General features: G+C 47.3%; 1 protein-coding gene across 1 annotated transcript in view; it reads left to right on the top strand.

Annotated features, from left to right (window-relative positions):
- pard3ba (par-3 family cell polarity regulator beta a) overlaps positions 1 to 9,959 on the top strand; it is a 99,669-nt gene extending 89,710 nt beyond the window's left edge. Inside the window, exons 21-24 of the mRNA XM_053416813.1 lie at positions 510 to 620; positions 772 to 1,062; positions 8,724 to 8,835; positions 9,900 to 9,959. Coding sequence (XP_053272788.1) covers positions 510 to 620; positions 772 to 1,062; positions 8,724 to 8,835; positions 9,900 to 9,959 — 574 coding nt within the window. The remainder of the gene's footprint in view (positions 1 to 509; positions 621 to 771; positions 1,063 to 8,723; positions 8,836 to 9,899) is intronic.
- Positions 9,960 to 13,887: the final 3,928 nt, after the last annotated feature.

The following is a 13,887-nucleotide window of genomic DNA, read 5'->3' as shown; positions in this document are numbered from 1 at the left end:
CACGATGCTGAAATATCCAGGCTCCGTGTGCAGCGCGACAACTACACCCTCACACTGTCCCCCCCCTGCTGTGACATAATACCCATATCTATCATTAAGCAGTCGTTTTCCAGGCACAGACGCTAATGATCACACAGGAGTTGGAGTGAGTCTGCCTGACAGTGGGCGAGCCCGCGTTTGTATGCATGTGTGTGTGTGTCAACACTTGAGAAGCTGACGCAACGTGGAGTGTGTGTTTGTTGGAATCAGAGCCTCTTTCATCAAACCCAGTGAGCTCTATTGCTTGAGAGAGGTTCACTTTTCATCATAAAAGCCTCCAAAAGGTTCCCATTGAAGCCCGTAATCCTTCCCTCCAAAATAAAAGTGCATTCGGTAGAGTGGGGGACTACATACCTGAGGTTTCAAGATCATTACAGTGAACTGGAAGTTGCAGAGATAAGCTTCGCACAAACCAAACCACACCTCCAGTTTCCCTGATCGCACAATGTCTATTTTCTCGTGTCGTCCAGGTTTGGCAAGAAGAAAGAAGACAAGAGCAAAGATGCAGCGAAAGCGTCCAAGAGTAAACTGGAGGCTCTGAGTGAGGAGGAGCTGGGCAGGACTCCTGACACCAGAGATGGGTATGAATCACTCAAAGATGAACCGTCAATAATAAAAAGAGTGAAGTGCTTAAAAAAACGGTCGTAAAAGCAGGATAGACAAGTTGTAAATCATCCATAATGTATTTGCACCTTACTCAGTGTTTATCTGCCTCCTCCTCTCTTCTCTCAGCTACGACCCGCGTTACGCTGAGATCCACTCCGGCCACCACACCCCCGACTCGGCCTTCTTCCCCGATGTGGAAGACGATGACACTGACCCCAACTACGCCCGCATCAGCAACTTCCGCCCGGCGCCCTCGCCTCAGCCGTTCATCAGTCGCACGCCCTCCCCTTCGGCAACAATAGGCGGACCCAACCCGTCGCTGGCCTCGGCCGAGGAGCTGGACGGGCTCTACGCTAAAGTCAACAAGCCCCGACCGTCACCGGCTCCACAGAACCAGCATCGCACACCAGCTAACAGGTGAGTCAGGGTGGAAGAGGTTTGATCAACTTCTGAGGACCAAACCGCTGATTCTCTCTTAATTGTACCTCTCAAGGAGTCATACATCTGTGTGTGTGTCTGTACATGTGTGTATAGCATTGGCATCTTTGCTTGTGCGTGGATACACAATGTTGTGCATGAAGATGTGTACACACAAGGTCAACCGCCACGCCATGATCAGCATTCATGGTCTTCCGAGTGGGAAAATGCATAAAACATGAGTGCATGCCCTCAGTGTAGTAACGTTCTCACATGTGCACACACACACACACACACACACACACACGTACACACACACACACTGACACACACGTATGTACTCACATCCATATATGAAGGTTCCAGGTGCAGCACAACACATCCCCCTGCCCTCTCTTAGTGTCTGAATTTATAGTCAGATATAGATTTGAATGAATTACTGAAATCACTCGGGACCATTTGAGGAGTTCATTGACGATTAATATGTATGAACATCCACACCGCTCTTGAGGAGGACCAGGAGAGTTACACACTTGTGTTGTGTTGATGCTGCACGTTTCAAACTAGACTAGAGAGGCACTCTGAAAAACGCACACTATCGCCCTGTGTGTCCTTCACTGAATCGACAGCTCAGCCACCATCACCCTGCTGATGTACACTTGTATTTAAATGGTATGAATACCAATAGTGATTTTTTTTGTAGGGGGCTTTTATGGTAGTGCCATGGAAATGCTTCTCATCTAGAGTATATTTGGTAAATTTGTTCTGAGACCTCAGAGTTGAACTTGCAGCTTCTTTTGAGAGAGAGAGAGAGAGGGAGAAGAAAACCTAGAACTGACTCTAATGCAAATTTATCAGTTCCCACATGAAAACTTCCCTCATCTCTAACTCTTGAGAGAAATTACTATTGACTTGCAAATCAAAATAAAAAAAAGAACTAAGCCCCAGACACCCAATCTAATCCAGAGGAAGAGAGGATGGAGGGAGAGAAGGTTTGGACACGGAAACGGAGACAGATGGGAACGGAGAGAAGTGACAGAAGGGAGGAAGAGAGAGAGAAAGAGAAAAGAGTGAAGGGAACGACGGAGCCAAAGTGGAGGGGGGAGAGAGAGAGAGAGAGGTAGAGAGGGAGAAACGTATTAGATTGGCTGAGTAAATTCGAGAGAGAGAAGAAGTGACAGAGGCGAGGATGCAGACAAAAGAGGAGGAGGGATAATTAGCCACAGTCTAGCAGGCTGACAGATCTGTTAGACCACTTTAGCTCTCATCCACTAGTGGTGGGTACTTCATTACCAGCCTGTTTTCTCCTTCTCCTCACTTTCTCCCTCCGTCGCCGCGTCTCCTCCACTGTCACTTGTCCACACCCCCCCCCCCAGTCGCTCCTAATGTATATTAGATCGTTTTAAGCATTAACATGATAAATGAGGAGGCTTCTTTGGCTTGTTAACTCTGACAAAAGTAAAAAGTCTAACTAGAAAGTAGAGGACGTCACTCTGCCATGGCCCAACATTCTCCTTGGATTCTGCACCGGATCTGTCACGTGTGTTTGAACTGTTCTCCCACCGTACTGTCACATGGCCTCACTTTACTGGACATCTTACTGGGAGAAGAAAATAGGAAATTAGCATATTAGCTGATAAGATGATGAAAAACTACTCAAGAATTGATCCTGATGTAATAAAAAGTATTTGTTGTGTGGCCGTAGAGCGCCATTGTGTCGTCAGCCATTTATTTGACAGACGAGGGAAGTGAGTAGGTGGACAACCAGCGACCAGTGTCCCCCCCACGCTGTCGTCAAACCAGGGTCAACGCTGTTACATGCTCCAGCACTGGAAATAGTCTCCAATAAATGCACAACACTATTTAAGTCCTCCCTGCTCAGAGGTGCGGCTCTTCCCTCTGGAGAATCTGCTTTTAAATACCGGTGAGGCCGTGTCAGACGACCTCAGGTGCGTGTCCGTCCGGGGGTCAAGACGTCCACATCCCACAACCAGCACATGCTCCCCTCACTGGCCGGCTCTTTCCACTCCCACTCCACCACCTGCGGCTTGGGGCGAGGACGCACACGTCTTCAGAGAAAGACACAGGCAGCAGCCGGTCATGGCGTTGGAACCCCCCCCCCCCCCCCCCCCCCCAGTCTGCACGCCGGCCCACCCACATGTAATATTTCTGCAAGGAAGCCCGGTGTAACCTAGCAACAATGCTGTGTGTGTGGTCCGGCGAGTTCATACCACCGCACGACAATTATTGGTCTGAGCTCACTTGTGTGTTTAGGTACAGTGTGTGTGTGTGTGTGTCTGTGTGTGTGTGTGTGTGTGTATTTATATCAGCAGTCCTTGTAAAGCTGCAGCTCCCAAGCTTTAATATCTGTTTCTATCACGATGCCGAGGAGGAAATGTGTTTAATATAAGAGCTGCTTCTGAAATCCCTCGTGTTAATTTGGCTTTAATCCAAATCAATGAACACTTCTCACATGTTTGCATAGTTATGCCAACCGAGACACGCCGGTGGACTCCTCGCCGCCATCTCCCTAATTTACCGCCGGACATTTTCATTAGGCACCTCAATGGCAGGTGTGTGCCGTGATGGGCGTCACATCTGATTAGCGGCGTGCCAGAGGCTGACCTGTGGAGAGAAAAGGTTAGCTATGCTTGTCAAATTTTATTAGCCAGGAGGCGCTCTTTTGTAGCCGGAGCAGGAAGCGGGCAGGGAGGAGATGAAGGAGGAAGGAGAGAGGGCAGGAGTGGTAAAGACTTGTGAGAGGTGTGCTTTTAGAGAAAGGCTCCATTGTGTTCGGGGGAACAGGAGCGAGGAGGGAAGATGAAGCTTGTAAGCCAACAACGACAAATTCGGCAAACATGCTCCGAGGTCTCTGCCACGGCTCGAACAGTCCGTCAGACCGGTGCCACTAATTGTTTAAATATACAGAAAAGAAGAAACATGGTCTGGTGTTGGTTTTCTCCTCCGTCCATTTCACCCCCTCCATTCCGATGCAGCAGTTTCAAGTGCAAAGCAGAAACCGCATCAAGACAATTCACACGTTTTTTAGAAATGACATCTTCCACATGTCTGCTCCTGTGGATTTAGTCGTCAGAGAACAGGGTGTGCTGCAGCCGGGGCTCCCGAGTGCCACCGATTTCAGTTTCATCTGACAAGTGCAAATAAACATTTTCGTCGGGCGCATCGATGGCGCTTGACATTCAGCAGGTCTGGATTAGTGCTTGTGTGTGTTTGTGTGGGTGTGTGTGGTTGTGTGTCAAACGGTTATTTTCCCGTCTGGTTTCCCTGGTGACAGACACACACGGCAGATAGCCCAGCATACGTGACCATAACTTAAATATGATTTTTTTATATTTGGCTGGAGCCAGTGTAAAAAGTCCTTTTTGAGCCCTGTCTTGTTCCCTTTGAAAACAACAGGCATTTATTATTTTTATCATTTGTGTCTCTTCCTGAGCAATTAAAATATTTCTGTTTTATATTCCTGCAGCTTCCGAGTGTTCTTTTATTCATGCCCAGCTACACGGATGAAAACCGGCTGTTACAGGAAGCCGGTGTTAGATTGTGAGTTAATCAGGTTTGATTTTTATGGCCGTGCACTTGTTGCCTAACTGAAGAAAACAGATACATGATGAGTAATGGGCCTGTTGTATAAATTGGAGTTTTCTTAAAAACCTTTGACCGGCAGCGGATCCAATGTTTTGATCAGTTTAACAAAGCAGAGAATTATTCCTCCTGACAAAATCCCTTAATCCCAAATATCCAAATCACAGTGTTTTTTAATTTCCACAGACATGAGCTGCAAATGGAAACATTATTCAGTTATTATCTTAAAGGGACTTAACATAAATTCTACATACTAATGTCAGTTTTATTGGAGAAATGGAAACAGTTGTTGCTCTCGAAGGCCTTTTAAAAATCTAAGAAAGTAATTTTTAATTTGAAAGATGTATGCGTTATATCGGGAAGTATCATGGGAAATTAGTTTTACTCATTTAAGGGATTAAAAGTCGGGATATTACACCTTTGATTGTGATGATTTCTTCCGTAAAAGTCCTATTTTGCTAAATTGCCACTTTGAAAAATGAGAAAATTGATATTCAGGCCTCCTCTCATATACATTTTTCATTGTGTCGTCAAGTTAGATCGCCTGTAAAACCAGTACAACCCTATAAAAGACCAGTTGTAGTTCCTAGTGGCTGGAGTCTGCCCCAGCATCCTCCCCAGAAGGTTTCAGAAACAGATGGAGGATAAAGTGCTGCCTCTCTTTCAGCAGGAAAAACCCTCTTTGTCTCCGTTTTGGAGCTCCACTGAGTTCCAGTCCGACTCTATTCCCAGTATAACACCAGGAAACCAAACATTGACCATTCACTTTGATGTGTGCTTACCTCCAGCGTGCAGGCAGCAAAGAGAAAACCTGCCTTCCTGAGCTTTTCATCCCCCCCCCCCAGTGTATTTTGTTTAAATCAGCCAGCCACAGCGAGAAAAAGTCGCCAAACCAGCCGGCGGCGGCAAAGCACACTTCCTAATTAGTCTGCCCTCACACGGGCGATCACCACAGGGTAGTTGCTTTTCTCACACTCTCTCTCTCTCTCTCTCTCTCTCTCTCTCTCTCTCTCTCTCCGGTTTGGTTTTGTTCTCTCTCCAGTTCCCTCCCGCTCTTTCGTTCGCTCTTTTTCCAAGTTCCCGACGCCGTCTTGATGCCGCCGCCTCGTCTTTGCTCTGGTTCTGTCTTCTGACGCGTCTTTCATTCCCCCCCGCTCCCGTGTCTCATCTTCTCCCTCCGCTCTTCCAGTGTTCCCCCCCTCCTCGCTCAGCGCGCCGTCAGATCATCCTGCGGAGTCGGATACTCTGAAATATGGATGAAATGTGATAGTTGAGTGGAATCAACCTCTGTGGTTGAGCTAATACAGCAAAACACGGCTTCATTGAGTTATTGATTAGTCTTAGTTTACAGCATTTACATGTCAGGCACCTCGGTACATCACATATTCAAACATCTCTCTAAAGGAAATCAATACAGACAGAGATTCTCTTCGATATATTAAATTTAGTCGATATATCGTTATATAACACAGTCTCTTATTGGTCTCTTTTGGCTTGAGCTGTTTTCAGACATTTCACGGAGTTTAAAATGTGGATCAGCAGCGGATATTAGCAGCCGATGACAACACCGGTGCCTCCCAGTCTCTGTCCAAACACGACACAACCGCACACACTTCACACGCTACGCACATGTGTGTTGAAACAGCCTCACGTGTCCGTCGCACCTTCGTCTTTCACTGTTTGCTAAGTAACGCAAGCTGCTGAATTTTCCACCTCGTAGCAAACTGCTCCCCCCCCCCCCCCCCTCTCCCACCACCTCCCACCACCTCGATGTTTCCCCCCAGTATCAACCTCTGTCTTCATCCATTAATATGATGATATTTGTCGTTGTCAGTGATGGAGGCGGCGGCGTAATGAGATAATTACAGCGTTGTTTCATTTGGAGAGCGACGTGCACGCTCCATCAAAATGGCAGCCTTAATTACGGGCCCAGGGATTGGCTAATGGGTTTCGGTTAGGAGAGGGGTAGAGTGAAAAAAAACAACGACAACAACAACAACCTCGTCTTGGCTCTGTGCATTCATTCTCCCAGGGTCTGTTTGTTTGTGTGTGTGTGGAGAGGGGGCTGCTGGGTAATAAAAAGTATAAATAAATAATACAAGGGATTAAGTGTGAACAGGAAGGTCATCCGCAGGACGCAGAGATCTCTATTGATTGGCTGCGTGCGTAGAAGCAACAATTAGCCTCGTGATATCCATCTTTGTAAAACACAAGTGTGTGTGTGTCTGCGTTTGGAAGCGCCGCTGAAACTTTTTTCCGGGGGAAAGTTCCTTCCACGTGGCAGCGAATCAGGATCGAGCGCTGCGCCCCGAGCGCCGACAGGGACTCGGCAGCGGAACGAGAGCAGCACTCTGCATATCAACGCAGCCGGCAGCCACAAGTGTGTCTGTGTGTGTCTGTGTGTGTCTGTGTGTGTCTGTGTGTGTGACTCAGCCCGCTGAGCTGGATCGAAGGCAGGCGGCATTAGGTCGGGGTACACAAACACAAAGTCAGAGTTCCCCACGTACCAATACAAAAATACACAACTCCACACGTCCTCCAGGTCGTCTTCACACACTCTGCGTCCAGGTCTCCTAATTAAAGGCCGGGTCACAGGAGAGACTTAAACAGGTGAGCCACGCACTTCACTAATGAACTTCACTATCTACCCTGTGTCTGTCTCTCGCCCGCTCTCTCTCTCCTGCGCTCCGCCTCGGTCAATATCCGCCTGGAGGTCGGAGCATTAGAATGCACGGTGCAGCGCCGCCTGATGGAGGCTGTGTGGGTGTTTCACGTGTCGGACAAAGGCCCTCCTTGTGTGTCTGTGTGTGTGTGTGTGTGCTTGTATTTGTTGTGTTTTGAGTTTTTACAGATGCAGACAAAGGGTGGAAAGTTGACTTTTCCTCAGGACATGTATCTCAAACAGAAAACATGCAGCATATCAGTGTCAATATTAGATACTTGTTTCCAGTGCGGCCGGTTAACAGGGATAAACCACGGCACTGGGTCGTGGTTTGGTCGCACAGCCTGAAGGATTGTGCTCACTCAGGGGGTTGTGTGTTTCCGTTCTGATGTGTGTTTATGTCTGCTCAGGTTTTTGGTCTCAGGTGTGTATCTTATCAAGCATTTAGGTCCAGTGAACACAAGCATGTCTTTAAGTTTTTCTCATTTCTTTCCTTTTTCTCTGAAGTTGTTGGCAGGGAGGTTATGTTTTCTTTTTATTCTATGTCATTAAGTGTTTCGGTTCATTATGAAACTGTGGCAGAATAAATTTGAATATGGCGTGCCACCGCCGTCTAGATAATGAAAGGGAAACTGCTTTAGCCTTGGTGCAGGTGAGTGCCCTTCTCGTTTGGTATTTAGCAGGATTACGCAAAACTAGTGGAGGGATTATCAGGAAAGATGCAGTATTGGTCAGGAAAGAGAATCCATTAAATATTGGCGCAGATCCAGATCAGAGGGAAGATCAACAACATTGTGAAATAGGGCATATTTCAACATTTCTCAGAGAATAATTCATGGATTTTAATGGAAAAAAACAGCAAACTTAGTGTGGGACATGGATCCAGTGAATTTAAATGTGTTTTCATAAGTTGGGCCTTGGCACGGGGGGTGCACACTACAGAGTACCCTTCTATTTCGCTCATATATTCTACATTTTCACCTTTTGGTGACTTTGCAAAGGTCGGATTCAGCAGGATCATCTGTCTGCAGCTGCTCCATGAGGCTTTTAGAGTGAAAAGCCACATCCATGGAAAGTTTTTATACCATTTCTGTTCAATATCTTTCTCTCTTAGCTGCAGAAAGTTCAGTTGAGGCCCTGATGTCTCTGCAGAGGCAATAATACTTTGTTGATATTATCCGTCTGCTTATCGGTCTTCCTCCACCGTCAGGGGCTGTATCTGCGACGCCAAAGAATTCCTGTGGATTCAACACAAGATGAATATGTGCTGAAAATTAGACTCAAAATGAACAGACAACATCTGGACCTCAAAGTCATGGAGTCGTCCTATAAATCAGTTCCCACCAGAATGTTTCTGTTTGGTTTCGGTGACACCTTCCTCTCCGTCTCTCCACAGTGATCCACATTTCCAAGGGGGGGGTCGGGAGTACCGGCCGACCCGCGCCGCTCCCGTCTACGAGGAGCTGGACACCGCACGACGCCGGACTCTGGACAACGACCCGAACCGGGTGAGTGGCCTCGGGAGCGTAGCCCTGAAATGTCCTCCTGTGCTCAGTGTCTAGTTCAAACCTGAGTGAGAAACTGGACTGTACATGTGTGTGTTTGTGTCTCCGGCGCACGGCAGCGCTCCTGTGAGGCCGGCCTGTTTTCTCCGGTGTCTATTTCCAGCTCTCTTGTTAACATTTGGAGTCGCCGCGTGTCACCGAGCCGGCGCCCGCCCTCCTGCTCATTTAGTTCATGGAGAGATCTATTAGGCTGGTGACATTTCCACACAGCTCTGCACCTCAGCCTTTCTTTCTCTCTCCTCCTGCCTCCGTGAGGAAACATGATAGTGTTGTCTGCCCCCAACCTGCTCTACCTGCTTTCTCCCTCTCATTTGGGAAAAGAGCAACAGCGGTGTGAAGCCACTCACTGTACTGCCGCTGCCTCTCCGAGCCAAGCTGCACCGCTAAATGTCCCTGAACCTGTATTGATCCAGCCCGAGGAATCATTTCATTTACCTCCGCACTCTCCTGAACTCAGCATACTCTCCATGGAAATCGATAGCCATTTATCAGCCATTTTAAAATGGGATTTCTTTAATAGTGAGCCCAAGGATGCAGAAAATCACATTTTGATCCGAGTCAGAATCGGCAAAAGTGGCCGCAGCGATTTGCAAAGTCATTTCCTCAGAACTAGATTTATTTTTCATTAAATGACACAACTGAGCAAAGAGAGAATCCGAGGCTTCTGGGAAATATGGGATGGATTTACTGATGGCATCTCCGATACTCAATCACCTGACACAACCTGCGTCCTGCTGTGCTCGCTTCCTCGCTTATTAGACTCTCTGTTTATTGAGCAATGAAGCCCAGAGAACCAGGCTTCATTAGGCGCTCGCAGACACACACCACGGCCGCTTTCTCTGAGGCCCGAAGGGCTTCGTCACTCATTACACATCCCAGTGCAGCCTGCGTTTGGGCCTGGGTTCACTGGGACTCAGTCAGCGCCGAAAACTCTGATGCAATTAAAGTAGAGAGAGTGCGAAGGACAACCTCTGATCTGATTGTTATTTTTCTCTCATGAAAAGCAGGCGGCGGTGTCCACGGCAGAGAAACCCAGCGGTGGGCTCCTCCCCCGAGGAACCCGATAATGAAACACCCCACCAGCAATCATGCACACATGCACACAGGCAGAGCGAGAATAGAAAGTGAAACAGTAAAACATCTGGGAAGTTACATGGGGTAAAAAAAATGAGAAAAGATGATAATGGAATGATGAAGCACAAGTGAAAGTGTAAAATTTTTTATATATTTAGAATTTAATTTTTTCCGTCGGAGGCGAGGACAAAAAGCAGTCCTGCATGCACCCCCGCTACTTTTTCTTCTTCTATTGTTGATGCTTAACTCCAGCCTCTTTTTGATGATATTAAAATTAAGCATTATCAACTGTAAGTTAAAATCTTTCCTTCGAAACTTCATAAAAGAGCCTCAGCATTTATACGACCTCAGAGCTGCTCCCACCTTTTATTTTGGCAGCTGTAAAAATCCGATGACACCGCGTTATGAGAGACTGTCGTAGGTGAATTACACTGGAGCTGTAATGTAAATACTTTTTTAAATAACACAAAATGGGCGACTGTACAAAGCTCACGCAGACACACACACACACAAACGCCCTGGAGAGAGTCGACCACCGAAGAGTAAGCACAGACGTGAATAGATGTCCTGACCACAGTCTGAGCGTTTCATCCTCACTTTGTGTTGATGTCGGCGAGGGTTTACGTTACCCAGAATCCTCTAGCTCTGGAGATCAGGATGAAACACACACACACACAAGACTTACTTTACGTTTTAGGATGCCAAAATAAGAGCACCTTCCACTTGAAACTGAATGATTCTGCTCTTAGTACGTTAATGAAAATATTTGTATGGAATACGACTTTTTGTGTGGCTGACAAGATGGAGTTAACATCGTCCCCTCCTTTTTAATTCACCAGCCCACATTTACCTTTTCTCTCTCCCTGTACGATACGAGAGGAGCCGAGATGCAGACCACTTGAGCGCCTTGTGTGATCAGCCATTTAACAGCTGCTCCTCAACCGCCACCATCGCCACGCTGCCGCCGCCGATGCTCTTTTATGGCCGGCCATTTCTGTAGCCTTGAATGGTTGAAAAGGTTTTCAAAGCGCTCCACACAAGGCCAGGAGCCACCATTCTCGCTCCCCGAGTGGTGTGTGTGTGTGTGTGTGTGTGGTTGAGAGAGGAGCTGAGTGTGTGTGGGTCTATATTTGTTCAGCTAAAGGATGCTGGGTAACACACTAACCCGAGCTGACATAAACAAAAAGCAGGGATAAAAGGCAGCGATTACGATATCTACTTATGGCTCTGTTTATTCTTTCAGCAGCCATTTATCTGCATGATCTGGATGTGGAGGGTGTGTGAGGCAAGAACCTTTTATGTGGGTGTCCCTGGCTTTTTTGTGTAAGTGTGTGTGTGCACTTAAATCTAGTTTCCAAAGAACCTCATGTCCCCGTCCTCATTTCTTTCCTCCACCTCTCATCTCCCTCCATCTCCGTCCGTCTCTCCCTCTCTAATTTGACCCTTCCCCTCGTGTTCCCTGTCTGTGAATAGGTCACACTTGTAATTATGACAATCACACTGTCCCTCTCTCTCTGTCTGTTTTCTCTATATGCTAATCATAGGCTGTATGTAACATCCTGATGGCTAATTAAGTCTTTTTATAGACTCCTTTGTTCCGTAAGGTTAAGTCTGGAATAACTTTTCACACCCGTCGCCCTATTGTTGTTATATTCATCACCGTCTTAAAGTCTTTTATTATTTCACTTTCTTGGATTGTTAAAGCTCCCGAAATGCTGGGGCCTACATTTCCCATGATGCAACCAAATCCTATCTTTTTAAATTGCCTTTAAAATCTAAATCCAATGGCGATGATGATATCTATTGAAATTAATTAGAGATACACAGATTCTAGCTTCGAAAGTGATTCTGCAGATATTACCAGGTTAGGCATTCAGTACCGATCTGATACCTTGTTTGTGAAGTAGCCTTTATTAGTTTTACCCAGATGAAACTGTAATTTTCTATTTCCCTGCAAATCTCTTCTTCTGGCCTCCAAATTCTAAAAAAGCTCTGGGAACCTCTCTATAAATAGTTCCTCACATCATGACTTCAGTGATTCGACAGACTACTTTGAGATAAGAGGTCCTCAGGGGTTGGTTTAGTTTTTAGTACCCGTGTTAGAATGCTGGTGGATTGATGTGGGTCATGACCTTATATGTCAATATTTCTCCTAGCATCGTATAAACGTCGTCCGCAGGTTCCTTCTAGCTCTACTCTGGATTGAAGCTGGGTTTTGGAAAATGGAGTCCGATCCCGCCGTGTCCATTTTCCCTCAGGCGCCTTTTAAATCGAGTGTTAAAAGACGGGTCATCTCCTCATCTCACCGATTCCACAGTCTGAGTTCTCCTCGTCGGGGCTGATGCTCGTGGTTATAATCGTTGGAGTTCCCCTCCTCAGTTTCAAACGTTTGGCCCAATAGGATGACGCTAATTGTTTTTCCGCCCTCAGACGGAGAGTTGCACAATGGCCGCGTCTTGGTGGGTCAGTCGTTATACATGATCCTTCTGTTACATGTTCTTCATCACATCTTTAAAGGCTCTTTAGTGGGTTTTCTTACCCTGAAGGAAACTACTTCATCCTTTCATTCATTCCCCTCGTTGCCCCTTTGCCCCCTCGTGGTTGCCCTGACAAGAGTCACTTATTCCCCCCCCCCCCCCCCCCCCCCGCTCTGTGATGCAGCCGAACGTCCAGGGAGCTTCACATGGGTCTGTGTCTCCTCTGCTCATGAAATGTTTATCATAATGCAAGTTTGCTGTATGTGCATTATGGCTGCATAACACGGCCAGTGGAGTGGAGGCTTGTTTGGTGTCTTTGTGTCGGAGGAATACACACACACACACACACACACACACACACACACACACACACACACACACACACACAAACTCATGCATCTTATCTTCAACTCATTACCCTGTGAATCGTAAACAACGCTGGCAGCACATGTGACACCCAAATGAACACAGGAGTCACAGAGAACCACACGCGCGACTACACACTCCGCAGTCATTACGAAACACACACACACACACACACACACACACAAACACACACACAGAGCAAGAGAGACACTCGTAAGTCCAGATACCACTTGTCATCCACCGCACAGCTGTTTTTTTGTATTTCTCTCTAATGCCGTGCGTGCGGACATCCATCACCTTGATGATATTTTAATGTCACATCCTCGGGCTGTCTCAATCTCTCCCCCCCTCCCTCCCCCCCCCTCCCTCGCTCTCTCACTTTTTCTCTCCCCTCCCACACGTCGGCCATCACTTCATAAATAAACCCCCACATCATTAAGTAAACACGCACCGGCCTGTCATGGTGATAGATGGCCTACACACACACACACACACACACACACACTGAGGCACCGGGGATCTTTGTAGGGTTCTTCATGCCCACAGGCAGAAGCCCCGGTGTTGTGTAGTTGTTTTCGCCCACAGTCCTAATGAATGTGACCGTATACGCCTGTGAACTGGTTATCACCAGCAGCACTTTTTCTAAAGACGCGTCTGCAGGCACTTTGTGTTTACATATTGATATTTCCTTTTGTTTACTGGTGCGATTACCGAGCTCCCACTGCGTCCCAGTGACTGGCCGCCACCGCTCTCGCCCGACACCTTCTGCCGCGCACAATTCCGACTCCTGTCTTTCCCAGTGTAGACACCGACCCACACAGAGCGCAGGTGTAATGCATGTGCTGGCAGGCGGCTCCCGCTGTGCGCCCACTGTTTAGGGGAAGCTGCAAGAAAAAGAAGCTGAGAGGAGGGGGCCCGAGGGAGAGGAAATGGAATGAGGGATTTAAGTAAATGAGGAGGAATGGGAGTGGCAGCGAGGAGGCCCCGGCGAAAAGGAACAGGAAGTGCATTGATGAAAGAGAACACTCTGTATGTGACTGGGAGAAAGAGCACAAAAGAAAAGTGAGAACATGACAAA

Source organism: Pleuronectes platessa, chromosome 24 (assembly GCF_947347685.1).
Source record: "Pleuronectes platessa chromosome 24, fPlePla1.1, whole genome shotgun sequence".
In the NCBI taxonomy this organism is placed as follows: domain Eukaryota; kingdom Metazoa; phylum Chordata; class Actinopteri; order Pleuronectiformes; family Pleuronectidae; genus Pleuronectes; species Pleuronectes platessa.
Note: the sequence above shows the minus strand (reverse complement) of the source record. Positions and strands in the feature narration are given on the sequence as shown.